This window comes from Pseudorca crassidens, chromosome 20 (assembly GCF_039906515.1).
Source record: "Pseudorca crassidens isolate mPseCra1 chromosome 20, mPseCra1.hap1, whole genome shotgun sequence".
In the NCBI taxonomy this organism is placed as follows: domain Eukaryota; kingdom Metazoa; phylum Chordata; class Mammalia; order Artiodactyla; family Delphinidae; genus Pseudorca; species Pseudorca crassidens.
Genome location: NC_090315.1, coordinates 13,425,762 through 13,453,532, shown reverse-complemented (window position 1 = coordinate 13,453,532; position 27,771 = coordinate 13,425,762). Strand labels below are relative to the sequence as shown.

At 49.4% G+C, this 27,771-nt stretch overlaps 2 protein-coding genes across 5 annotated transcripts; both read right to left on the bottom strand.

The window, feature by feature from the left end:
• Positions 1-50: 50 nt before the first annotated feature.
• On the bottom strand, positions 51-26,339 carry LOC137215754 (cytochrome P450 2F5-like). Its single transcript, XM_067721405.1, is given in 12 exon segments — positions 51-643; positions 645-711; positions 1,834-1,983; positions 2,588-2,650; positions 2,653-2,772; positions 3,640-3,781; positions 4,181-4,200; positions 4,203-4,356; positions 4,661-4,821; positions 24,651-24,803; positions 25,712-25,871; positions 26,160-26,339. Coding segments are annotated over 12 exon segments (1,479 nt in total). The 3' UTR covers positions 51-534.
• Positions 15,663-23,019, bottom strand: LOC137215753 (cytochrome P450 2A13-like). 4 transcript variants are annotated; one of them, XM_067721403.1, is made up of 5 exons: positions 22,893-23,019; positions 22,573-22,743; positions 21,883-22,028; positions 21,182-21,359; positions 15,663-16,362 (listed from the first exon to the last, which is right to left on the bottom strand). In XM_067721403.1, the coding sequence occupies exons 3-5, from the start codon at positions 22,004-22,006 to the stop codon at positions 16,329-16,331; spliced, it is 336 nt and encodes a 111-aa protein (XP_067577504.1). In that variant the 5' UTR covers positions 22,007-22,028; positions 22,573-22,743; positions 22,893-23,019; the 3' UTR covers positions 15,663-16,328. The 4 variants fall into 4 exon arrangements, with proteins under 4 accessions (XP_067577504.1, XP_067577505.1, XP_067577501.1 ...); XM_067721404.1 differs by lacking the exon at positions 15,663-16,362 and adding an exon at positions 17,562-19,123; XM_067721400.1 differs by lacking the exon at positions 15,663-16,362 and adding an exon at positions 17,562-17,849.
• Positions 26,340-27,771: the final 1,432 nt, after the last annotated feature.

Here is a 27,771-nt window from a genome sequence, read left to right as displayed (position 1 = left end):
GTGCCCGGCATCTCTTGCAGACCTTTTCCATATCTCTCTAGGCTGCTGTCTCTTTCTTGGCCTTGGCTTCTCTGCCTCTGTCTTCATTCGAGCCCTCACAGCCTTTACCTTCCAGCCTGTCTCCAGGAAACAATTTCTCCCAGTTTTTAACCGCCCTAAGGGTGAGGGTTGAACTCATCACAGCCAGGTGTCTCCCCTCTCTGCAGCCAGACCTTCCTTCTCCCCATCCTAGAGGACTATCCTCCTCCCTTTAATTCAGCCAAGGCAGGTTCGAATCTATTATAAATTATTATAAATTGATACAAAATCCCCCAAAGTGTGCGCAATAGAACGAGTTCTGTGGATAAAACAAGGCATGCACTTCCCCTTCCCCTTGGCTTTCTCTGCCTCTGGGGGCTCAGAAGGTAAAGGCAGGAGCGAAGGGGGATGGACATGCGGCAGGTGAGGGGAAGCGAGTGTGACAGCGAGAGGGATGGGGCGCAGGGGAACGGGCGGTCCTCAACGCTCACTGGCGAACCTGGAAGGGATGAGGCGTCAGCGCGAGCGCAGGCACAGCTGGAAAGGCCGCGGCAAATTGCAGAGGCCGGAGCTGAGCGGGGTCAGGTCGGCGTCCTCGGGCGCCCCCAGCGGCTCCAGCAAGAAGCTGCAGGATGGCGGTGAGGAAGAGGAAGAGCTCCCCGCGCCGCAGCGACTCGCCCAGGCACAGCCGGCCTCCCACAGGGAGAAAGGGTGGGCAGGAGCAATGAGACAAGATGGGGTGAGGGGCGCCCTCAACTTTCAAAGGAAAACATGAGAATAATGGCTGGGTACTCACGGACCCATCCATCTAAAAGTCTGGAAAAGACAGTTTAAGTAAATCGTGGACCTGCTGGAAGTGCAACATTGCAGGGGTTCGAGTCCCAACTCTGACAGTACTAGTTTCCTGATCTTGGGCAAGCCACAGTTTCTGGGTAGGTACCTGAAGTGGGGAGGGTAATAGTGCCTCATTTTGTTGTTGTGAACATATATAATGCTCTAAGCACTATACTGCTATTAATTTAATCCCCTTAATAACTCCAAGAGGTGGACCTTTTTATGATCTTCATTTTATAGATGTAAAAACCGAGGCACAGGGACGTCCCTCGTGGTCCAGTGGCTAAGACTCCGCACTCCCAATGCAGGGGGCCCCGGTTTGATCCCTGGTCAGGGAACTAGATCCCACATGCCGCAGCTAAGAGTTCGCATGCCGCAACTAAAGATTCCGCATGCTGCAACTAAGACCTGGTGCAGCCAAATATATAAATAAATACATAAATAAGTAAATATTAAAAAAACAAACAAAACCGAGGCACAGAGAGGTGAAGGAACATATCCAAGGCCACACAGCTAGAAGATGACAAAGCTGGGCTCTGGCAGCAAAGCCCAGCTCTTAGCCACCACTCTCAGAGGTAGCACCTGGTGCACAGTAGGCAATATGGTAAGTTACCTATTATTATTCACCCCACCCCATTTTCTAATACTGAGTTAAACAGGAAAGATTTTTTTCAGCCGGGTAAAGACCAAAGCCAAGAAAAACCAGGACCACTTCAACTGCGCCACCCAGTGGAGAGACTGACAGTGACCAAGTCCAAGTTAAATTACAATATTATCCTGACTCCCTGCCTCCCTCCGTGGGGATTTCAGTTGCTATCGGCCTATAGGAGCAGAGTTGGGAAGGAGAAGGAAATGTCTTTGCATATCCAAAGCTGAAGATGGGATGGGACGAAGAAGTGAGAGGGTTAGGGGAGTGGAACTAGGCCTGGGGAATGCAGGTGGAATACGGGGCCAGAAAGACTGGATCTTGTCCCTGACCACTCTCACCGGCTGAGAAAGGCATGAAGGCAGGGCTCTTCTTGAAGGACTGATTGGCAACCAGAAAATGCTCAGGGTTGAATTCCCAGGGCGTCAGAAATTGGCTGGGGTCGTAGTGGACTGTATTAAGGAGGGTGATGATATCCGTGCCCCATGTGGGTGGAGAGGCAGAATCAGTGGTGTTAGAAGGGCTGGGAGGTTCCCAAACTAGGATTTCCACTGTGCAGAGCTGGGAGCCCTGGGGACATGATAAGGGGTGGTGGAGCATAGGACTCCACAGGGGTCCAGGAAGTCTAGGGTGTGGGAGTCTAGGGTTCCGCGTGATGGGTGCTGGAAATGGTTTTGTTGGGGTCTGAGCCAGGGATGCAGGATACCCCCCTTGTAGGAACAGATTTGGGGTTCCTGGGGTGGGAGTGCAGTCTCTGAGAACAGTATTTAGGTACAGCGGCTCCCCAGGATGAGGTCTCAGACCTTGGGGATTTCAGAGAGGGTCTTAGGAAAGGAGCCTGTCATAGGGAAGAGGTCTGGGGTTCAGGACGTGGTCTAGTCCACTATGCTGCGGCGTACGGCTGAGTTTCTGGATTTAAGGGCCTCAGATGTCTGTTGCTAGGGCTTGGGTTGCCAGTTGCTAAGGTCCGGGGTGCTGATTGCTAGGGCCTGGGATATTCCTTGCTAGAGCCGCAGATGCCCGTTGCAAGAGCCTGGGATGCCTCTTCCTAAGGTTTCAGGTGTCGTTTGCCAGGTGTCCAGAGCACCTTGGGTAGCAGGAAGCCTTGAAAAGTCGTGTCCCGAGTGACGTGGTGTGGAAAGCTCATGGGATGACGTCTGCGAAGCGCTGCACCTAGTGGATCACCGCATCTGTGTAAGGCATGGCCGCTCGGTCCTCCAGCGCAGGCAGCCACGCGCGTCCCAACACGCGGTCGATCTCCTCCTGTACGCGGGCTGCAGGTGGAGGGGGGAGCGTTGTTGAGGGTATCAGCAGGCTTGACTGTGCTGAGAAGAGGTGTGTGACTGCGTGTGGAAGGGGTCCAGTCAATGCTTTCCAGTCGGGGGGCGGGGCGCGCTGCAGGGACGCATGTGAAGGTTAGCCGGAGCTTCGGAGGGAGGCATTGAGTTCAGAGATGTAGGTGAGGGCGTAAGTTTCGTTCGTGCCAGGGCTCCTAGGGGCGGGGTTGTGCGGAGGGGGTTCGGGGCTGCTTAGGGTCCAGGCCCCTGATGGGATTGCCGGCGGGACTTCGAGGACCAGGGCTGCACGAGGATGGATGGAGTGAGTGGGGTGTGCGGGAGAGCTGAGAAATCGGGGGTGAAGCAGGCGGCAAAGACCCAGTCGGTCTCCGCACAGCGTCCTGGAGGCCAAGGTTCCGCGAAAGACCCAGAGGTGGGGTTTGGGGAGGCGGGGTCGCAGACTGTGAGGTGTGGGCCGTTCAGACTGTGTGGGAGGAGATGGGTTCCTGGGGAGGCCCGGTGGCTGAGGCTCTGGGGCCGGGCTCTGGGGCCGGGCTCTGGGCGGGCTGCGCGAGTTGTGTGGGCAGGGTCAGAGGTGGGCGGCAAAGCAAGATCATGCGGGCGGGGTCTGCGTCCCGGCAGACCCGGCAGGCTGTGTGGACCGCGGGGACCATGTGGGTGGGGTCAGCCTCCGGTGGGCTTGCGGGTTTGGCTGTGCGACCCAGGCGCGAGCTGGAGGCTCTCACTCCAGACACACTGGGCTGGAGCTCATTGTTTGTGGGCGGGGCTTCGAGGCGGGAGGAGCGGGTGTGCTCTATCGCGCCGTGTGGGCGGGTCTCCCCACCAGGCTCCCGGCGCTCGCACCTTGCACTTTTGGATACTTCATGAGCGCGAGGAAAGCGTGGCGCAGCGTGGTACCCACGGTCTCGGAGCCTCCAAAGAGCAGATTGTGTGTGGTCATCAGCAGAGTATCCATGTGGAAGTGGCTCAGTGGGTCCTGCTTCTCCTGCGGGGGATAAGAGGTGGGGATGTGACCAAGGCCGCGGGGAGATCCTGCGGGCTCGGATCCTGTGCGACCCGTTCCCCACAGACCTGCACAACTGCTACGGGGTGCCACTTCAGCCCCTCCTCTCTTTAACTTTCTTTCCTTGGGGGAGCTGGGGAGCGCGGAAGGGCAGGGTAGGGAGAATCTCAGACGCGGGTCCCACAATAACAAATCCTTAAGGATTTCTTAAAGAGCTGTTAATTGGGGGAGGCCCCGAGTGGCCCCAGCAGGGCCAGGTGTTCCAGCTTCACATCCCGGATGTGGGGAGATTAAACCCAAACGCGCTCAACTCGGGATCCTTGTTGGTTTGAGGCAGGATAGCAGGTCAGACCAGAGATGAGACTTCCAGGCAGGGCTTACCTGTGCCATCTTGGTAAGGAGCAATCAATGACGTCCCGGGGAGAGTTTGGGTCGAGGGAGGCCTGGTGGTCACAGACACTGCGGGCGATGAGGTCCTTCATGCGTCCAAAGTTCTGGAAAAGGTGTTGGTGCAGCCCGGGCACCCAGTCCAGGAGGCTCGGAAAGATATTGTACCGCTGAGGATGGAGCAGAGCTGTAGGGATTAGGAGGAACAGACAGGCAGGGAGGTAGGGTGCGTGTGTGTGTGTGTGTGTGTGTGTGTGTGTGTGTGTGTGTGTGTGTGTAGCGTGGGGCGGGGGCTATGTGTAGGTGGAGCCCCTGTGGAGTGGGCAGGGCCGCATACCTCGGGGGCGGGGTCAGACAGAAAGGGGCGGGGCCTTGCAGGGCCAATCGCAATTCCTTCCCTGCCCACTGCTTCCCCTATATCCCTGGAAGGGCTGGACCCCCAACCCTCTCGCCCGTGGAACTAGGCCTCCTGACCTCTCCCCAGGGGCTGCTCATGATTTGGAACTTGTCATTGATGGGGTGGATAAGGGTGAGCAGACGCTTATCGTCGTAGTCGAAACGGGTGCCGAAGATCACGGAGCAGATAATGTTGGACACCGAGCGGCTCAGCACAAACTTGGGGTCGAAGGGCTCGCCTGAGGGTGAGGGGCTAACGGGTCGGGGAGACGCAGTGTGCAACACACCAGACCCCAGGCGGTAACACCACTAGCAGCAGAGAACACAGGCTCCTGGCCACCTAACATGCAGCATAACAGCACCCCAAAAGTATCTGACAACACAATATTACACACAGTGTCTGACAATATTACACACAGTGTCTGACAATACAGTGTCTGGCAATACCAAGCTGCCGTACAGGATATTCTCGGCAACACAGCTCACAGCACACACAATACACCATACACACAGCATACAACACAATATTACACACAGTGTCTGACAGTACTACAACCTCACTTGGCAATGACACACAGCAGCACAACCTAACACCCAATGATCCGACGACCCAACAGATCACGGAAAACAACACGAAAACAACACATTCCTGCATTAGCCATTACATGATAGCTCGGCCCAGCAAACTGAACCTGGAGTTAAACAGACATAGTTTGGATCTTGGCTTGGACTCTTAGTCTAGGCATGACCTAGGCGAACCGACTTCCCTTCTCTGAGCCTCAGGTTTCTCATCTGTAAAATGGGTGTGTTCTGGAGGGTCTGGTCCGACTGGCAGTGGCTGCTCCAGATGTGTGCTCAGGAGCTCTGAATGTGTCTGGGGGTAGAGGGGCTGCTCTGAAATCATCTCCGTCCACACCACCTTGTCCCCCTTTTTCCTAGTTCTCCCAGTGACTTTTAATCCCTCCCATCTTCCTGCATTATTTGCATGCGTCCGGGGCTCACAGCCAGCTGCAGTGATGCCCTGAGTGGGTTCCTTGGGAGGGAGCTGAGCTCACCTCAGCTCTTCTCACTGTGGCCAGTGGTGTCCATTTGCCCTGGATTGGGGTGAAATCTTCTCCATTTTTTTGCCACTGGGGACCCTGGATCTGGTTCTGGGTCTGGTTTGGGGTTACAGAGCTCTGGCAAAATGAAGGGGCAAGGATGGGGGCAGGATCTCTGTCCTGGGCAGAAGTTTTCTCATTCTCTGGGGGCCCATTTTCACAACTCTTCTCACCCTTTTCTGTCTCTTGCAGCTTGTCTCTGAAATTCTGTATGTGTCTCTCTTTGCTTCTGCTTCTGAAACTTTTTGTCTCTTTTTATGTCTCTGTCTCTCTCATTCTCTCTCCCTTTGTGTCTCTGGGTCTCTATCTTTCACCCTCTATTCTATCTCTAATTCTCTTTGCGCCCTTTCTCTTTCTCTCTGCTTCTTTCTCCCTGTAATCCTTCTCAGTCACCATCTTCTCCTGACTGTCTGGGTGTCTCCCTGCCTCTTTTTCTTTCTGTCTCTCACACCTCCAAGAGCTGGACTGCAGTGGACAGGACTGAAGCCAGGCTAAGGTTGAAGGAGGATTTGGGAGAAGGATGGGGCAGGCAGAAGCCTCAGGAGAAAGGATCTCAGATGTGAATGGTACCCCTGCTACTGCCCACGTACACCTCTGATCTCTGGTGGCCTTGGCCTTGCAGAAGCTTGAAGCAGGGTTTCAGTTCCCGGCCAGTGATTGTGGTCAGTTCGCGGTGGTGAGAGCACCGAATCCTAGCCATAGACCACTGGTCAGTGACAAGGCCCCTGGCCCTTCGGCTTTGCAGAAAAGAATTCCCACAAAGACGGAAAGTAGTGAAACAAGTAAAGTAGTTATTAGGAGAAAAAAGTACAGTACGTGTGGATAGACACACGGGCAGACTCAGAGAGAGAGTCATGCCCTTATGGCAGTTTAAATCACTTATTTCTTCCAGTTTCCTTTGGCCAATCATTTTGATTTGCCTGGCTCAGAGTCCGTATTCAGTTTATCTCAGGGCCTTGCCATGTGTGCGTGTGCATCTCTTAGCTAAGCTGGATTCTACCGAAGAGGTCCGTGGGCAGTTAGCCTCACTTACTACGGGGTGGCGCCCCTTCCCATTTTGACCTCGAAGGAGCTTTTCTGTGCATGTGTAGTCGGGGAGGTCTCCTGACTTAGAGAATGAGAAATAAGTGGTCTCTTATCTTCTATCTGGGTAGGGCCCAGCCTCCTCCCTCGGTTGTCCTGCTATGCTTGTCTTGGAGTATTGGTCCACAGGGAACAAATCTCCAATTGCTTTACCCTGGGGTGGGGGGGGGCATTTACCTCCTGCCTCACCTCCACCTCCGAGGCTCTCTTAAGCTCCCCACCAGCTCTGTCTGCTCTTGGGTCCCACCCCAGAAACTGGCCGCAGTTACTCAACTCCTTGCTAGGTCAGAAGGGCAGATTGCAAAAACCTGGAGTTGGGCTAGGACTCCAGTTCCTGGAGGTTAGGGTTGGGGAGAGAACCCCAGAGGTCAAGGGTCTGGGAGGCCAGGTGGAGGTGTTGGTGACCCCCCAGGTCCGTTGGTGGACACGATGGTAGTTTTCCCATGGGGGTGGAGGAGGAAGTGCTTGGAGGTTCTGGGGGATTTGACACCCCAGTCCCAGGCATATGTTGGGATGGAGGTGGGGCCCATGCTATTATTTAAGTCCCAGAAAGGCAGGTTGGGGCAGGTCCTGGAAGAGGGGTGAAGGCTTGATTACGGCATTATGTATTTCTAGTTTCCCTCAGCATCTACCCAAACTTCTGGGGGAAAGGAGCAGTACTGGATCTACCTGAACCCCATAAGTGACATTTCCCTGACGCTAGAACTGGGTTGAGAGGGGCCTGATGGGACTGCCTTACTGGGGAACTTGGGATTCACGAGAAGGGGAGTTTTAAGGGGCTTTGAGTTCTTCTGGTGGTGTGACTTGTTCTCCTGCTACAGAGGGAACATGGGGTAGGGAGGGATGTATTGTGAGTTTCCTTAACCTTGGCACTACTGACATTGGGGCTAAATCATTCTTTTTGGGTGGGGGGGCTGTCCTATGAGCGGTAGGATGTTTAGCAGTATCTCTGGTCTCTACCCACTAGATGTCAGTAGCAGACCTCCGCCCAGCTGTAAAAAAATCAAAAATGACTCCAGTCATTATCTAATGTCCACTTGGGGGCAAAGTCCAACCCAGTTGGGAAACGCTGGTGGAGAAACTGAAACACACCAAGGGCAGCTGCACCTTCCTCATCTCTAATTAGCCTCTCCTTGAGCCCCAACTGTTACACTTTTTCCTGCTCCCTCAAACCTCCATGACCCTTTCCTTCCACATCACTCTGCTGGTGGTCCCATTTCTTATCCCATAGAGAAAATAGCAATCGGAAGAGAATTAGCCACTATCTCCATCACTACGCTCACTCACCTACCAGAATCTGAGCCACATATGCGCCTTCCGGCTTGCGGGATCTTAGTTCCCCAACCAAGGATCAAACCCATGGCCCCTGCAATGGAAGCACAGAGTCCTAACCACTGGACCGCCAGGGAATTTCCATAAATGTTTTTATATTTTCCCTGTCCCAGCCCTGGAATCAACCACTTCTCTAAAGAGTCCTGATTCCTTGTATTGGAAGGTGGTATTTAGAAACCAAGATCTGGGTATTAGCTGGGCTTATTGCTAGTGGGATATCCTTGCTTTTTGGCCCTCTCAGTGGACAAAACTTGGAGAATTCTCTCTCAAAAACAATTCATATTGATATCTCTGATTTCGATCTAACACACAGGGTCCATTCTAGCTTTCCCTATTTGAAAATTCTTTTTTTAAAAAAATTAATTAATTATTTTTTGGCTGTGTTGGGTCTTCATTGCTGTGCGAGGGATTTCTCTAGTTGAGGCGAGCTGGGGCTACTCTTTGTAGCAGTGTACAGGCTTCTCATAGTGGTGGCTTCTCTTGTTGCAGAGCACGGGCTCTAGGCATGCAGGCTTCAGTAGTTGTGGCACGCAGGCTCAGTAGTTGTGGCGCATGGGCTTAGTTGCTCCACAGCATGTGGAATGTTCCCAGACCAGGCCTCGAACCCATGTCCCCTGCATTGGCAGGCAGATTCTTAACCACTGCACCACCAGGGAAGTCCCATGAAAATTCTTTCCTTTCTAGCAAGAATTTGACTCTCATTTTTTTTTTTACAATATATTTACTTATCTGTTCAACTTTCATATGTACATAAAATAGTCTCACAATTGCTCACCCATACCCAGTAAGAAATAAATTTACTAACTAGAGTGTAGTATTTGTGTACAGTTTTTTTTGTCTTTAGACATACAATATACAGTCAAGTTTCTTTTTCCCAAAATTACTTCAGTTAGTTCTTTTCATCCCCACCCTTTCTAAGTAAAACAGTTAGGTAAATACAGTATATAATTGGTAATACAGTTAGGTTCAGTTGTTACAGTTTGTATTCCATTTTGAGTTCCCCTACATCCTGGTGGATTTTAAAAATTTACATATGATAAAATTCACTCTTTGTGCTGTACAGTTCTATGGGTTTCAGCAGATGCATAGAGTCATAATCCTACATACTCACAGTGAAGGAGGCGTTTGAGGGACCCTGAGTCCCATTATCCCTTTCTAATTCTATAATATATAATAATTTTGCTGACCCCAGAACTGTGATCAGATGTTAGCCCAAATCCTGGATCCCATGAAAGAATAGAGTTTTTAGCAGTTTTTCTCTTTCTTGTGTTCTGAATGCAAGATCTCCTGCCGCAGAAGAGGCACTGGAGAGGTTGCAGGAAGAGTTCGGAGAATTGTTGAGGAGTCTCAGGTCTACAGTGTCATGAGCTGCAGGGAAGGGAGACTGAAGGGCAGAGTGAGGGAGACGCTGAGGGGTAAAGGATGGGCCTGAATAGTCGTTTCAGTGGGAAAAGTTTTTGCAAGTGTTTGGCATGGGCACTGACCAGTCAGAATGGTTGCCAGCCTTTGACAAGAGTATGACGGCCAGAGTCTACTGGGTGATTCCGAGCACTAGAGCTGCTTGTTGAATAAATGAGCTGCATATTGAATAAATGAATGAACTATGTTTTTCATTTGTTTGTTTTGGTTACATGCTCTCTAAGCACCCAAGTGCTCCTCTAGGTTGGGTATCAAGGAATAGGGGGAGTTTGGGGATAGACGTCCCAGTGCTGGCTTCACCATCCCACAGTGGAAGGGAACTCTCTGAAGGCTCCAAGCTCCTCTGCACTGTCCGTGAGAATGTTTTCTTCCATGAGAACTTTTCTTCAGAACCTGGTACCTGGACAGCACCACTCTGCACCTGGGTAGGTGGGCTGTGCACAGGGGCCATACTAGATGCTGTGCCTGGGGAGGGAGGATGGAGTAGCCCCAAAGGACACAGCTCCGGGTTTTCAAACGAATCAGAAATTGGGAGTAGTTAACACACCAGTCAGAATGGCCACTGTCAAAAAGTCTACAAATAACAAGGACTGGTATGGGTGGGGGGAAAAAGGAACCCTCCTACACTGTTGGTGGGAATGTAAATTGGTGCAGCCACTATGAAAAACAGTATGGGGATTCCTTAAAAACCTAAAAGTAGAGGGCTTCCCTGGTGGCGCAGTGGTTGAGAGTCTGCCTGCCGATGCAGGGGACACGAGTTCGTGCCCCAGTCCGGGAAGATCCCACATGGCGCGGAGCGGCTAGGCCCGTGAGCCATGGCCGCTGAGCCTGCGCGTCCGGAGCCTGTGCTCCACAACGGGAGAGGCCACAACAGTGAGAGGCCCGTGTAATGCAAAAAAAAAACCCTAAAAGTAGACTTACCATATGATCCAGCAATCCCACTCCTGGGGATATATATGGAGAAAACTCTAATTCGAACAGATACGTGTACCCCAATGTTCATAGCAGCGCTATTGACAATACCCAAGACGTGGAAGCAACCTAAATGTCCATCGAGAGATGAATGGATAAAGAAATTGTGATATACATATATATACAGTGGACGATTACTCAGTCATAAAAAAGATTGAAATAATACCATTTGCAGCAACATAGGTGGACTTAAAGATTATCACATTAAGTGAAGTAAGTCAGACAGAGAAAGACAAATACCATATGATATCATTTATATGTGGAATCTAAAAAAATGATACAAATGAACTTATTCACAAACCAGAAATAGACTCACACACATAGAAATCAAACTTACGGTTACCAAAGGGGAAAGTGGCGGGGGGATAAATTAGGAGTTTGGGATTAACATATTCACACAAACTATATATAAAATAGACAAACAACAAGGAACTATATTCAATATTTTGTAATAACCTATAATGGAAAAGAATCTGAAAAAGTATATATACCTTACATATAAATATATATATAATATGTATAGCCGAATCACTTTGCTATACGCCTGAAACTAACACAACATTGTAAATGAAGAAATTGGGAGGATTTGGTGATGGAACCAGAACTCGGTTGACTCAAAGTACTCTTCTAATACCACGTGAGACACAGTTTAAAAAATCTGCAAGCTGGGTTTAGCTCCACAGACTGTATTCTCTGTTCTCCCGGCTCATCTGCTTGCCTCACTCCCTCACTTCCTTAAGGTGTTTGCTCAAAGTCTCCTCACAGAAGCCTGCTCTGACCATTTTATCAGAAAGAGCCACCTCCATTCCTCTGCAGCTGTTACCTGCTGTATTCCCTGAGGCACTCACTACTCCCTGACATTAGAATAGACACGTGTTTATCTAGTTACAGCCTCTCTGCCCTCCTAGAAAGTAAACCCCGAGAGAGCAGGACTTATGTCTGTTTGCTACTATGCCCACGGTGCTTGACACATAAGTGCTCGAGGAATGTTTAGTGAATCAGTAGATGTTATGCAGGTGTGGACTCTGGAGTGAGGCAGACCTGGGCATGAATCCCAGCTCTGCCTCACCCTTTCTGGGTGTCCTAGATAAGGGACTACTCCTTTCTGAGCCTCAGTGACCTTGTCTGACAAATGGGGATGTTGGTCTCTGCACCAAAGGGTTGTTGAGGGAACTCAGTGAACTCAAGCATGCCACAAGCTTAGCAAAGCACCTGACAGTGTGAACAGCTGGTACCTGAGAACTGTTCTTAATCTTTCCTGGGCCTCCCAAAGCCCAGGTAAAGGTACCCTGATATTCTCTCCCTGGGTGAGGCACGGATGAAAAGGGAGGGAGAATTCCAAAGAGGCTGAGGTGCTTTGTTCAGTGTCAGTTTACAGCCCTGAGGCTGAGTTCTGCCCCAGTCCTGAACCTTTCCTCTATGTCAGCGGCAGGTGAGGGTGAGAGAAGGGGTGGAGAGAAATGAGAGTTCCAGTCCCACCAAGCACAGCCCAGCTCTGAGACCCCCTTGCCACCCCAGGAAAGCTTTAGAAAGGGTTTGAATCATTGCATTCTAGAACCTGAGAATCCCCAACCCACCCCACTGACATTAATACCTGGATTCTTACAGAAGGGAGCGAGAATAGATTGCCCCCATGTCCACCAAATCCTTTCCTGAGCCTACGTCCTTTCCTACATCTGCCTGTGGGAATGCAAGGTGGTGCTATCTCTTTCCCCTCTGCTCCTGGGCACAGGGAGCTCCCTGAAGAGAAGAACACTCACATCCCCCCATTACAACCCTGGGGACTCAGAGACACTCCCCCTCATTGTTCCTCCAGCCTCCCTTTGGCATGTAAAGGGTCAAGGGCCGTGGGAATGTGGCTTCCTTATTCAGTCATAGACTTGGAGAGTTGGCCTGGGGTTGAAAGCAGAGATAGGGGAGCTGATGAAGTGAAGACAGACTTAAGGAACTGGGGATTTGAGTGGGGCAGACGGAGAGGAACTCCCCCCTCCTTCTGGGAGCATATCAGTGCGGGTGAGAACTACCCATTAAGCGGTTCCACTACGTAGAGCAATGGTGGCTGGATTGCAGAAGAATATGCAAAGGAGAAATCGAGAGGAGCGCCCACTTGGAAGAAATCAAACAACCACAGATGTTCCATCTCAGCAGAACAGATGACAGGTGAATATTCCTGAAGGACTGCGAGGAAAGGCTACACGTGCAGGAGCTTCAAAGAAGGGGGAAGAAGCGGGGGAAGGGGCACAAATCAGAAAAACACAGGAAGACATCAGGAAGGGAGTTATCACACAAGCTGACAGTCAAAGGCACACTCCGGGAGGTGGAAGGCCCCAGAGGTGAGAGTGAAAGACAGATGGAGAAGGGGGCCTGATGAAGCAGCCCAAATCAATTGCTGGTCGTCTCTCAGGTCCCTAGGCAGATTTAAATGTAGGGGGTAATGGACCTAGAGACTGTCATACAGCGTGACGTTAAGTCAGAAAGAGAAAAAATACCGTATGTTAGCGCATATGTGTGGAATCTAGAAAAATGGTATAGATAATATTATTTGCAGAGCAGAGATAGAGACACAGATGTAGAGAACAAACGCATGGATACCAAGGGGGAAAGGGGGGGTGGGATGAATTGAGAGATTGGGATTGACATATATACCCTACTGATATTATGTATAGAATAGATAACTGATGAGATCCTTCTGTAGAGCACAGGGAACTCAACTCAGTGCTCTGTGGTGATCTAAATGGGAAGGAAATCCAAAAAAGAGGGGATATATGTATATGTATAGTTGATTCACTTTGCAGTACAGTAAAAACTAACACAACATTGTAAAGCAACTATACGCCAATAAAAATTAATTAAAAAATAAAATAAAATAAAATAAATGTAGGGGGAAGGATTTGGGTATTCAAGGGCTTTGAATGCTGGGCTGAGGAGCCCAGACTTTTTTTCCTAGGTCCCTAAGCAAGGATGCTGAGGGATCTCACTGTACACAGTGTTTAACTCTTGGTTGACTAGTCAAGACGAGCCTAGGGATCTCCTGGCTGAGAGCGGAGGCAGAGGGGACCCTCACGATGTGCATACTCAGAGGATGAAGGAGATGAGTCTACTGGGGAATTAGGGAGTGGTGCAACAGGGGAGGGATGACTTCTCTCTGTGACCCGGTCTCCACCATCACGGACCCTGTCAATTTCTACCCAAATCACTACTTACCTCCTCTTCTGCCTCTAGTCCCCAGCTCCTAGGTGGAACCAGAAGAATCTTCCTCAATACGACCATGTCACTCATTAATCAAGTGAACAAGTATTAATCGAGGACCAACTAACTACAGTTGACCCTTGAACAACACGGGTTTGAATTGTGTCGCAGGTCCACTTGACTTGGATTTTTTTTTCAGGAACTATGTACCATATGTACATGATCAGGGTTAGTTGAATCTGCAGATGTGGAACTGAGGATTCGGAGGGCCGGCTGTAAAGTGACAGGTGGATTTTCCATTGCCAGGAGACAGCTCCTCCAAACGCTGCATTGTTCAAGGGTCAACTGTAGTTACTGGGAATACAGCAAAGAAAACAGAAAAGAAAAAAAAGAAAGCCCTGTTCTCACGGAGCTGACACTGTAGTCGGGCTGTCTCCTGTGTACAGCTATGAGAATTTTTCTAGGGTCGATTGCCGGAAGTGGAATTGCTGGGTTGCAGTATATGTGAACTTGAACTAGGGTAGGCATTGCCAAATTGCTCTGCAAAGTTAGCTTAACTAATTTATACTCCCACCCACAGTACATAAAGATTCCTGTGTTGCCCTTCAATATTTGTTCCTATCAATTATAAACTTTTGCTAATCTGATGAGTGTGAAATATCTCGTTTTAATTTACTTTTCTCCAAATGATTACCGGGTTGGGCATTTCATGTGTGTATCGGCCACTCCCTTTCCTCCTCTGTGAACTGCCTTTTGATACCTTTTGGTTTTTTTCTTGTTGGTTTATAGGAGTTTAGTCTGATCACTAATCCTTTGTTGGAAGGGCCAGTCCCTTTTTTTTTTTTTTTTTTTTGCGGTACGGGGGCCTCTCACTGTTGTGGCGTCTTCCGTTGCGGAGCACAGGCTCCGGACCCACAGGCTCAGCGGCCATGGCTCACGGGCCCAGCCGCTCCACAGCATGTGGGATCTTCCCGGACCGGGGCACGAACCCGCGTCCCCTGCATCGGCAGGCGGACTCTCAACCACTGCGCCACCAGGGAAGCCCCTATTTTTTTTTTTTTACATTGTGGACAGATTGTATTGTCTATACTATTATTCCATTAACATTTATTAAGGTTTGTATCCTGGCCTGGTATGTGGCTAGTATTTGTAAAATTTCCATGTGTGTTTGAAAATAGTGAGGGTTCTCTAAGAGTTTAGGGTCCTCTAGCTGTTAAATGGGTCTACTTAATTAAGCATCTTTTTCAAATATTCTATACTTTTACTATTTTAAAAAATCTGATTTGTCAGTTACTCATGGGGATAAGTTAAAGTCTTGTAATTTAGGGCTATATTGTTATGTGTCAGGATTTTTATATTTTCCAGGTGCATAGGTCCTTTTTTCACAATATTCCTGTAATTCCTAATAATTTCTTTTTGCCATAGTGTCAATCTTGTTTCATATAAGTATGTATAAGCCACATTGTCTTTTTTTCAGGAGACATTAGGCTGGTATACCCTCTCCTATTTATTTATCTTCATCCTTACTGTGTCTTGTGTGATTTATTTTTTATTCAGTCTATGAGTGTGGGTCATGGGGGGGTTATTAATTGCTGAGTATGGTCTGGTTTTACTTATTATTATTTTTTAGATTTAATTTTTAAAATGGAAGCATAGGGACTTCCCTGGAGGTCCAATGGTTAAGACTCCGTGCTTCCACTGCAGGGGACATGAGTTCAATTCCTGGTTGGAGTAACTAAGATTCTGCATGCTGCGCCGCAAGGCCAAACAAACAAAAATATCGAAGTATAGTTGATTTACGATGTTGTGTTAATTTCTGCTGTGCAGCAAAGTGATTCCGTTATACACATATATACATGCTTTTTTTTAAAAACATCTTTATTGGAGTATAATTGCTTTACAATGGTGTGTTAGTTTCTGCTGTATAACAAAGTAAATCAGCTATACATATACACATATCCCCATATCTCCTCCCTCTTGCGTCTCCCTCCCTATCCCACCCCTCTAGGTGGTCACAAAGCACCGAGCTGATCTCCCTGTGCTATGCGGCTGCTTCCCACTAGCTATCTATTTTACGTTTGGTAGTATATATATGTCCATGCCACTCTCTCACTTTGTCCCAGCTTACCCTTCCCCCTCCCCGTGTCCTCAAGTCCATTCTCTAGTAGGTCTGCGTCTTTACTCCTGTCCTGCCCATAGGTTCTTCAGGTTGTGTAATAGTATGATAAGTTGGTGTATTACTCTTTTTATATATTGATGGATTTAATTTGCTAATATTTTGTTGAGAATTTTTGTATCTATATTCATGAGGGATATTGGTCTGTAACTTTCTTTTCTGTACTATCATTGTCTTGTTTTGGCATCGGGGAAATACTGGCTTCATAGAATAAGTTGAGAAGTGTTTCCTTATTTTCTGTTTTCTGGAACAGATTGTGGAGAAGGATGCTATGTAGCTAATATACACTGTGTTGGATATTACACGTCAAAGCCTCGTTTTTCATTTATTTATTTGGCTGTGTTGGGTCTTAGTTGCGGCACTCGGGATCTTTCGTTGCAGTGAGTGGGCTCTTCGTTGCAACGTGCGGGCTCCAGAGTGCACGGGCTCCGTAGTTGGGATGCGCCGGCTTAGTTGCCCCTCGGTATGTGGGATCTTAGTTCCCCGACCAGGGATCGAACATGCGTGCCCTGCATTGGAAGGCAGATTCTTAACCACTGGACCACGAGGGAAGTCCCAAAGCCTCATGGGTTTTTTTTTGTTTTTGCCCTCCTGGCATTGTCAGAGAATGTAGGTATTACAAATAGATGGATTTTCCATATAACTGGAACTGATCTTTTCAATAGCAAAAAAATTTTTTAAAACTGAGGTATAATTGACATACATGATATTAGATTCAGGTGTACAACATAATGATTTGTATATTTTGTGAAATGATCACCACAGTAAGTCTAGTTAACATCTGTCATATACGTAGAATTTTTTTCTTGTAATGAGAACTAAAAAAAAAATAAAATCACTTTTAACGTAAAAGCCACATTTTAATACTTGTTTTGTGGTAACTTTTTGGGAACCCTGTGAACCATTTTTTCTCCATTTCCTGCTGGATCCTGCTGGACCATTAGGGGGAGAATGGAATCTTGGTAGAGGAACAAGGGGTTCTTTCCTTCCTGTTTGCTTGTTACTCTGTGAATATTACCACAGCAACAGTCCTTCACTTCAGCGGAAAGGGCAGAAAAAGCATTCTAGGCAGAGGGAACCGTCAGTGCAAATGCCTGGAGACATAAGTAATCCATGCACAGTAATAGAAGTTTGGTGAGCTTGGGGAATAGGATCTGTGTAGTGACATGTGATGAGAAACGAGATTGGGAGAGGAGGGCAGAGCCCAGGCTAGAAAGGGTCTTGGAGACTAGCCCAGGGAGTTTGGAATTTCTCCTTTAAGCTTTTGTTCTTCAAACTGCAGGTCATAACCCATTAATGATTCATGAGCAGCTCGAAGGGCTGCAACAAGCATTTAAAAAATAATAAAACAAAAGAGAAGAGAAGACTCTCTCTATCAGAATGCCTCTCATGAGTAAAAAAGCGCTGCTCCAGCTATACAGATATCCGTGTGCACGTGTGCGTACAGGTTTGCACGCGTCCTGGGAGCAGCCACACGTGGAACATCCTGAATTTGAGTCAGGGGTGATGTGACATCTAAATGCCCATCCTTCTACCTCCTTTCTCCAAAACATTTCTTCTGAGAATCACCCCCTTCCTCCAGAGTTCCTCTGGGGGTAGGGGCTCCATCTGAATCATCTCTGGAACCTCAAGAGAGGCACACTGGAATCCAACTGTCTTTCATCCAAATCTGCCTTTGTCATGTCCTAACGGTGTTACTTTGAGCAGATTCTTTTTTTTTTTTTTTGTAGACAAGAATGTCTTCTTCTTTTTTAAAAAAATAAATTTATTTATTTTATTTTTGGCTGTGTTGGGTCTTTGTTGCTGCGCACGGGCTTTCTGTAGCTGAGGCGAGCGGGGGCTACTCTTCGTTGGTGTGCGCGGGCTTCTCCTTGCAGTGTCTTCTCTTGTTGCGGAGCGCAGGATCTAGAGCACAGGCTCAGTAGTTGTGGCGCACGGGCTTAGTTGCTCCACGGCAGGTGGGATCTTCCCGGACCAGGGCTCGAACCCGTGTCCCCTGCATTGGGAGGTGGATTCTTAACCACTGCGCCACCAGGGAAGCCCTAGGCAGATTCTTTAACCTTCCTCTGAGTCCGTGTGCTCATTTGTAACAAGGATCATCACAGACTCACCTCGCAGACACTTTATTTGGTTGAATGAGTGCATGCCTAAGTGGTGTTATGGATTGAACTGTCAGGAAGGTACTCTAAAGTCGGAACTCCCAGTACCTCAGAATGTGATCTTATTTGGAAAAAGAATCACTGAAGATATAATTAGTTAAGATGAAGTCATCTTGGAGTATGACTGGTATGCTTATAAAAAGATGGCCAGTAACAAAGAACAAAATAATGTCCTTTGCAGCAACATGGATGGACCTAGAGATGATCATACTAAGTGAAGTAAGTCAGACAGAGAAAGACAAATACCATATGGTATCGCTTATATGTGGAATCTAAAAAAAATGGTACAAATGAACTTATTTACAAAACAGAAATAGAGTCACAGAGGTAGAAAAGAAACTTATGGTTACCAGGGGGCAAAGGGGAGAGGGAAAAATTGGGAGATTGGGACTGACATATACACACTACTATATGTAAAATAGATAACTAATCAGGACCTACTGTATAGCACAGGGAACTCTACTCAATACTCTGTATTGACCTATATGGGGAAAGACTCTAAAAAAGAGTGGATATATATATATGCATAACGGATCCACTTTTTTCTACGCTTGAAACTAACACAACATTGTAAATCAACTCTACTCCCATAAAGTTAAAAAAAAAAAAAGATGGCCATGTGAAGAGAGACAAACACAGGGACGACACCGTGTGATGACAAAGACAGAGTTGGGAATGACACAGCTGCAAGCCAAGCAACTCCAAGGACCAAGAGCTGCAAACCACCGGAAGCTAAGAAGAGGCAAGAAAGGATTCCCCTACAGCTTTCAGAGGGAGCACGGCCCTGCTGACACCTTGATGTTGGACCTAGCTCGCAGAACTCTGAGACAATACATTTCTGTTGGTGTAAGCCACTCAGCTTGTGATACTTTGGTCTGGCAGTTCTAGGAAACATCATACAAGGGGCTCAGCACAGTGTCTGGCACATAGCGGGCACTCCACACATGCTACTTGTGCCTGTCATTACGGCAAGAGCAGGATTCTTGTTTTGGTAGAAGAGAGTAGTGAAAAACAAGCTACCCAGAAACATCACCACTGTCATCCTCCCATTCCTGCAGCCACTGAGTTTTAAAGCTCAACATCAGGCTATGTTTCAATCTTCAAATGATTCCTGTGAGGAAGGAGACAGATGAGAGACTCAGGAAGGTCCAAAGAGTTAGCAGCAAAGCCTGGACCAGAATCCAGGGCTCCTGTTAACATCTCCGCCCCAGCACTGTCTCTTTGCTGGGCTGGGTCACTGGCTCTTCCAGAGCAACAGAGCTGAGACTGCCCTATCTGGACAGATGAGATCGAGGCATTGGTAGCTAGAAGGTGACTTCTCTTGGCACCTTTGGTAATGCCTTGATGGACTCCTGCTTTTTTTCCCTTTTCAGCTGTAAGTTTGAGGACTCTGGAGATTAATACTTGTTCTCGCTTCCCTCTCGTCTCCCTTCTTGCTGGGCAAAGACTTACTAGCCACTCTACCTTCCCCTGGAGATATGCCTCATTGGCAGAACCCAGCTAGTTCCAGCCCCTCCTTTCCTCTCTTGACTCTTCCTCAGAAGGAACTTTCAGCTTGGAGATCTGACGTTTGCCACCAGAGGGGCTGGGAACGCAGTTCCCAAGGATGTGGCTAAAGGAAACTCTGATGCTAAAACTCTAAGCATCAAGAGTTCCAAGCATCAGTAATTCAAATGTTCGGAGTCTAAGGTTCTGGGAATCCGAGATTCCAAGATTATGAATTGTGGACTCTGCAGTTCCAAGATTCGACCGTCGAGTTATGCCACAATTCTAAGATTCCCCCAGGTGAGGTTTCTAGAAACCTCTTAAAGTGACATGCACAGGAATGGATAAAGTTTGATTCTGACTCTGAATTGTTGAATAGTGTGTTTGTCATAATAAAGAGTGTGACCCTGTGGATCCTTATTTCCCTCCAATGAGTAGGAAGCAGCCAATTTGTGGAAACCGAGTTGCCAGACACAGATCATGGAAATTGAGAAACTTGAGAATCATAGCCTGTTATGAAACTTGCAGGGTTCAAAGGACCAGATTTCCTCTCACTTGACCTCAATCACTGGTCCTTCAAGTGTGGCAAGTTTTGTGGATGCGAGGATCTGTGTAGCATTTAGATCTAAGGTTAGATCTAACTCTAGATCTAACACAAAGATCTACAGCTGATGTGTATGAATGTTCAGATTGTGCAATGCTGAAGGATGCCACTTCTAAGGGAACATATGCTAACTTATCTGAGAGTAAGCAGGTGATTCAGACCCTCACAGATCCCAGATCCACCAGAGAGAGCCCCACCTTCAGAAGCTCAGAGGAAATGTGACTTCCTGTATACACTCAGGAGAACATGCAATCATATACTCGAATGCCTGCACGCACACATGCGCACACACACGCACACACACAGACATGGCTGTGCTGCTACCAAACTTCTCCTGGCATTTTCTCTGAAAGTGTTTCTCTCTCCCACCCATTTCATTAAGAAGTCTGACTCCTGTCCCCAGGTCTGACTCTGATCGGACACAGTCGCCTTATCTCGTGTTGGGCACGAAATATGCTCTGGCATCCGAAGTGTGCATGAGTGGGCAAGTATGTAGTGAAGCCAGGTCAGCTGCCTGTCAGGGCTCTGGAAAAAATCTCCTGGACAGAGCTGTTCAGATTGTGTAACAGTATGATAAGTTGTTGCTTTTTCACTTGAGGAAGGGGTGCTTTTTAAGAATCTCCCTAAATGACTGTGTGCTAAGTACGGCCATCCCTATACAGATATGTGTTCATGTACTTGCTGAGTACTTACTTGTGTTCTGTGGGACCTCAGATAGAGACTTAAACTCTCTGGACCTCATCTTCGTTACCTGTAAAATGGGCATGAATACTGTTCCCCGTGACATAGGTTTGTGAGCGTTAGGTGAGTATATGACGCTTTTAGCATAGAGCTGACACAGTGTACTTGCTCAATAAATAATATCTGTTATTGTTACTATTCAATGTATAGTATAAGGTTTCTTTTCCTCTCAACCCACCTCTAGCAAGGTGAACAGAGTCCGTTTGTTTCTTCCTCTCCTATCCACCTTGCCCCTTCCTTCCCCTGACCCCCGTCCATCATCCCCCCATCCTTAGCCCCGCCCTTCCCTCCCCCATTTGCTCCTCCCACCAGCCCCACCCTGGCACAGCCCTGGCTCACCGGGGCAGGAAGCTCATGGTGTAGTTTTGTGGGATGGTGACAAAGCCCACGTGTTTGGGGGACACGTCGATGTCCTGGGGCGACTGTGGGGACTTGAAGTGGAAGTTCTGCATGATGGTGGTGAGGAAGAGAAAGAGCTCCATGCTAGCCAGGCCTTCTCCGAAACAGTACCGCTTTCCTGAAGGAACAGGGGGGAGGCATGGAGGTGAGTCTTGTTTTCATTGCTACCTGCACCCCACTACCGACCCCCGGCTGTATTCTCCCAGGGAGGATGGGCTGGAATATCGAGGCCTGAGAGACTTTCAAAGAAGTTGCTACTCCTCTCTGAGCCTGTTTCCCTAGAACATGGGGTGGGGTGAAGCAAAACAGGCTGTAGCAATGGGAACTCTAGGTGCCCCTTCTCCTCAAATACACACTCAAATATGGCTGCTGTGCCATCGCCTTTCTAGGAATCTGAAGAATCTAAGTGACCTTGGACAAATCTCTGACTCACTCTGGGCCATGATATTCCCCATCTCTGAAATGGGTATGATCATCCCTTTTCTTTTGCCTGGGCCCAGGTTCTTGGTAGTTATGGGGGTTGCAGCTGGTTGGCTCCAAGGTATCTGGTAAGAGGGACTTCCAGGTTGGAGAAAGATACTAGGTTACACCTTAGAGATGAAGGAGGCCCCTGTTGGTGTTGGCCTGGCAGTGTGTCTTACCGATGAAGAAGGGCACAAAAGCATCACTCCTCTTAAACTGCCCCTTCTCATCCAGGAAGTGCTGGGGGTTGAAATCTCGCGGGTTGGAGAAGAGCTTGGGGTCTCTCAGCATGGAGCCCAGCATAGGGAACACTTCGGCGCCCTGGCTGGGAGGAGGGAGGGGACTTTGATAAGGTGGAGTGGGGGATGGGTGTGCTGAAAGCACCCGGGGGTGGAGGGGGAATTTGTGTGACCTAGGTGAAGGGAAGTGGGAGGCATGGGAGTTGGGGTCCTCTGAGGGAGGAGCTTTGGGGGACATGAGATTCATGGTCCCGAGGCAGGAAGTTTGGCAGCCATGGGATTCATGTCCCCTGAGAAGGGAAGTTTGAGGAACATGGGCTCTGTGTCTCCTGGGGCAGAAGTTTTCACAGACATGCAGTTCATGTCTGCCAAGGCAGGAGGTTGGGGGAACAAGGAGGTTATGTCTCTTGAGACAAGAATTTTGGGGGGGACATAGGGTTCATATTCCCTGAGGCAAGAGGTCTGGGGAGATATGGGATTCAGGAGTGCTGAGTGGGAAGGTGGAAGGGACACAGTCGTTGGGAAAGTCTTTGAGGGAGTGGGACAGGGGCTAGGAAGCTTCTAAGGGGAACGGAGTGTGGGGTCACAGGGAGTGGGCTGGAGATCCCTTTAGGCTGGGTGGGGCAGCACCTTGGAGAGGAGGAAGTCTCGCGGTATCCTGGGTGATTCTGCGGGCCGGGCCCATGGGGATCATGTCTCAGAATCTCTGGATCTCGTGGGTCACCGCCTCTGTGTAAGGCATCTTAGCTCCGTCCTTGAACTTGGGCTGATGGTTCTTGTCAATCTCCTCATGGGTTTCGGCTTGGGGAGGAGGGGGAACGTGTTTAGCTATTGGGAGGACTCAGGGCAGGGATGACCGTCCAAGTAGGTACAACATGCATGACATCCACGTGTGGCACGGACATAAAACATTCAGGCCGTAGGCGCTGCTGGTGCAGGGTCTTGCTCACCTGGTCCTGCCAAAGTCACCTGGGAGGTGCAAGGGGAGGGTCTTGGGGGATGGTCTGGTGGAGCAGGCAGTGGGCACTTGGCTGGTTCAGTGTGGGCCCTGGCAGGAATTTCGTCACTGAGTAGAACATCTCACAGAGCTGAGGGTGGGGAGAGAAGAAGGGAAGGGAAGGACAGCTGTCAGTGCTCAGGACCCAGTGGGAGTCGGACCTTCGCAGGGCAAGGAAGGCACTGGGTTAAAGGCACCTACACAGATGTTTAGGTATTTCGATGGGGCTGGATGGGAATAGAGATCTAAGTTTTCACATGAGTTAAGTGTGAGGGACCCTGTCCAAGAATTAAAGTGAGATGGACTGGGACACATAACCAGGTTTCAGACGTTCAGGTGATGCTGGATTGGAGCATACATCTGGTGTTCGTATATTCAGGTGAGGTTGGGTTGGGAGACACCTGTCCAGGTGCTTAGCTATTTAGGTGGGACTTGGAAGGGGGGGGTCACCTAAGTGTTTAGGCATTCAGGTGGTCTCAGTTGGAAACAACTGTGTGGATACTTAGGGAATCTGGATTGGGGGCTTCTGTACAGGTGTTAAGGTATTCAAGTGGGGCTGCTGTGCAGGTGTTCAAGCGGGGAGATACCTGTTCAGGTGTTCATATATTCAAATGGGCCAATAGGGGGCACTTCTGTAGGTATTTGAGTGAGCTGGGCTGGAAGACACTTATTTGGGTGTTTGGGGAACAATCTGTCCAGGTGTTTACGTGTTTAGGGGTCTTGGTTTGGGGTACCTGTCTAAATGTTGAGATATTTAAGCGAGCTGGGTAGGGGGCACTGTCTAGATATTCTAGTGGGCTGGTTTGGGACACCTGTGTAGATAACAAATGATTTTGGTGGGCTGAATTTTCCTGCACCAGGTGTTCAGGTAGTCAGGATGTGGGCTGAGGTGATCTCTTGTCCAGGTGTTAAGAAATTCAGATGGAAAGATAGAATATCTTAAAAGGGAGCATCTGTTAGATATTAAGGTAAGTTGGGGTGAGGACACCTGCGCTGGTGAGAAGAGAGAGCTGGGTTGAGCACATGTATCTTGCCTGCAGTGTCTATTTTTTTTCATTCTTTTTTTTTTTTGGTGGGGGGAGCATCTTTTGAGATATCCAGGTGTGTTTGGAGACTGAGTATTGGCCACCTGTCCCGGGTTCTGGTGCAACTGTTCAGTTGTCCAAGTTCAGTTGTCCAAGGGCTGGTTTTGAGGGGATCCTGTCTGTTGGAGGATGGGAGTTTGGGGCACCTGTCTTGGTGTGGAGGGGCAGTTGGCAGGTTGAGGTAGAGGCATGGTAGAGCCAGGCTGGGACAGGTTACCTGGCCGGTAGACGTAGCTGTGAACTGGAAGCTTCCCAGCATCATACGCAGCAGTGACAGGAACTCTTTGTTCTCGCAGTCAAAGCGGCCCCCGAAGACGATGGAGCTGATGACACAGGAGACGGTTCGGCTCAGGAAGAAGGTGGGATCGAGGAAGGCGCCTGGGGGATGGGGTGGGGTTAGGGAGAGACAGGGATTTGGGGGAGAGTCAGCTTGGCGGTCTGATGCCAGTCTGCGAATTTGAGGAGGGCGCGGAAGTGCTGAGCCAGACTTCCAGCCTCAGACCCCAGAGCTGGGAGGCCGGACGCCTTCGCCCAACCTGGACCCCTTCCGGGGCCAGGATGCGTGTGTCGGTGCGGGCTGTCTTCCTCCTCCTCCCCCTCGCACTCTCCGGGGTCCCCCCACTCACCGTGCGTGCCCCGGCAGGCCTCGATGAGGAAGTCCGCCTCCCCCTGGATGCGCTCCTCGATGCCGCGCTTGCCCACGCCCAAGTCCCGCAGTGCGGTGATGGAGAAGCGCCGGAGTTGCTCGGCGCGCTCCCAGCTGCCGAACGCCAAGCCTGCAGAGGGGGCGTAGGAGTCGGGGCGGGGCAGGCCCAGACCAGCCGCCTGGCCCGGAGAGCGAGAGAAAGGTGGGCAGAGAGAGCGAGTGGGAGATTGAGCGGGGAGGGGAGGGGTGGGGAGGGAGGGAAAGAGGGTGGGAGGAAGCAAGGGAGGGAGGGAGGGGGTGGGCGGGGGAGAAAGAGAGAGACAGAGACAGAGAGAGACATACAACTCAGAGAAATGCAGAAAGAGGTAGAGACCAAGTTGCAAGAACAGAATCAGAAGGAGAGAGGCAGGAAAGATACACTGAGAAAAGAGATACAGAGATACTCACAGGAAGAGAAAGAGACAGAGGAGGGAAGGAGGGGAAGTGAGATACTTGGAGATCTGGGAGGCGGATATAACAATTGTGAAGGATTCTAAAACTGAGCTGGAGAAGAGAGAAAAATAAGAAGAGAGAAACAGAGAGGGTCTGGGAGGAGGAGAGACTGTTACCAGGAGATGGAGGCACGGGGATTTTGAAACAGAAATAATGTGAGATTCTAAGACTAAGAAAGAAGAGAGAGAGGGAAGGAGAGAGAAGCCTGGGGAAGCACAGAAGTTGAAAAGGAGAAAAAGACAAAAAGGCATAAGGAGATAGAGGACCAGGGTTCCAAAGCAGAAGTTCCAAGAGCTCCTAAGAGATGCAGAGAAAGAAGAGACATCTAGTGAAAGAGAACAGGGAGATAGGGGAGAGAGAGGCAGGGAGAAGCAGAGATGCAGAAATGCTAAGACAAATGAGAGACAGAGGGGGCGGCAACCACGAACAGGAATGGGGACAGAGAATGCCAGAGGAAGTCAGGACGAGAAGGCTGGGGACACTGAAGCCATCAAGTCTGCCTGACCACACCCCCCTGCCCCACCCTCGCTCTGAGGTCCCCCTCCCCATAGCCTTTGAAGAGCCAGTTGAAGTTAGCCTGCTTGCCTCGTCCACTGAGTTCCTCAGCCTGGTCCACCAGAGCCTCCGTCACAGTGTCATATCCACACAGCACCACAACCCGCCAGGGCCCCAGGTGAACTGTGGACACAGGGCCATAGCGCTCGCTGACCTGATGGAGGTGAGTGCGAGTGGTTAGAGCACCTCTACTCTGAACTGGCCCTGTACCCAGATCTCACATCCCGAGATGCATTTCCCTACAGGTTCTGACGGTCAAGGAGCTGGACATCCCAAGATGTGGCCTTTCCTGGCCAGGACCCTGACACTGAATCTTTAAAACTCCCCTTTCCTTTCCTATGACTCTGGTCCAACATTGTCAATTCCCAGCCACAAAGCCCCAACCAAACTGGGCAGGCCACCACCCCTGTCCCATCCCACCCATCTTTCTGCCTTGGGACACCTTCATGATGGAGTTGTACATCTGCTTGGTGTTCAGGTGCAGGTAGTTCCCGACGAAGGGCAAAGGGGTGGGTCCAGGAGGAAGTGTCCCCTCGAGCTTCCTCTACCGCCAGACAGACATCAAGACCAGTATAGTCAGACAGGCCAGCAAAGCCGCAGGAAGCAGCCCTGAGGCCAGCATGGTGGCACTGGGGGTGACAGTCAGTTGGTGATGTCTGGGATGGTTTGCTTTTATACTACCTGGGAGAGAAGGGCTGACTTTGGTCCTGATTGCATACTTGTCTCATTTCACCTCCCAGCTATACCCCCCACTATGCTCCCCACCTAGCTTGGGACAGAGCCAGCAAGGAAGGAGGAGGGGGACCTCAGATCAGAGTAACAGAGAGTGGGCCCCAATATGGAATTTGTGGTTCCCTCGGGAGGCACGACCCTAGGCTGTGGAGGGCAGCTGATAAGTTCCAGAGTTGAAGATTGTGGAATATTTGCTTGGGGGAGCCCCTAAGCTTTGGATTTGGGATCTCAGAGGGAGAAGGGACCCCAAAGTGGTGGATTTTGGGGTCTTGGGAAAGAAGCATTCAAAGATCTGGATATAAGGGTATTAGAATGAAACAGGATGTGTGGCTGTGGATTGGGGGGTCTTTTGGTGAGGAGAGATGTAGGTTGAAGGGTCTCATAGTGGGGGGAGATTCCAGGGAATGGCTTTGAGGGTCTTGAGGTGAGAAAGGACCCCGGGCTGCGGATGTGGTGTTCCTGGGAGGAGAGTCCAGCTGGATCATGGAATCTGACCCCAGATGTTGATCTGCCTTTACTTTGGACACAATGCTGCCTCTTGATTCCCAGAATTCTCATTGGGACCTCAAAGTGAGGTCAGGATAGGGGTCATGGAACTGACTATCTGTGGTTGGGCAAGAGGTAGAAGACCATAGCTGCACTTCCATGGAACTTCCCACAGAACTGGAGAAGAGTAACTCACGGTCTCAGCTGGCAGAGGGACTGGCCAGAGCTTGGAAATAGTAATAAACACCAATATGATACTGAAAAATCCCAGCTGTCTCAAGGATTAGAATTCACAGAGAGCCCCAATGGTTCCCTACCCAGATCCTTAGGGAAGCCCTCTACATTGATTGTATCATTTCCGTTATTATTATTGATGTTTCCCGTTTTACATGTGGGTATACTGAGGACAGAAAACAGAGAGTGGGCAAGGGGCACACGTGTGAACCCTTTCTCTCCTGCTCTGCACTCACTTCCCCTTCCTGCGATTGGGTTTCCCCACCAGTGGAAAGGGAGTATTTGGGAAGCGAAGGTTGTATTTGAGGGTGTGTGAAGTCCCCATTAGGCGTGATTCCTGGTGTGTCAGGGCTGTTATTAGCAGGCAGAGAGAACTATGTCAGGAGAGATTTGGGTAAACTCCAGTGTCGGGAACAGAGAGGGACCCTAGGATGCTGAAAGCGGGAGTAGAGAAAAGAGGAGTGGTCCTGCTGTTTCTCCCTCACTGACATTTTTCCTTAATAATGTTGGTTACCCCTGGTAAACACCAACTGTGAAGATTAAGCCCAGGTACGTGTGGTGTGATCCAAGAACAAAGAACAAGATAAACTCAAAGGGCCAAC

Coding starts and splice junctions, on each gene's coding strand:
- LOC137215753 (XM_067721400.1), bottom strand. CDS start 22,006: ATGCTGGGCTCCATGCTGAGAGACCCCAAGCTCTTCTCCAACCCGCGA. Junction 21,360..21,882: donor TTTTGTGCCCTTCTTCATCG/GTAAGACACACT, acceptor CTGTTCCTTCAG/GAAAGCGGTACTGTTTCGGA. Junction 17,850..21,181: donor ACCATGAGCTTCCTGCCCCG/GTGAGCCAGGGC, acceptor CTCCCAATGCAG/GGGACACGGGTTCGAGCCCT.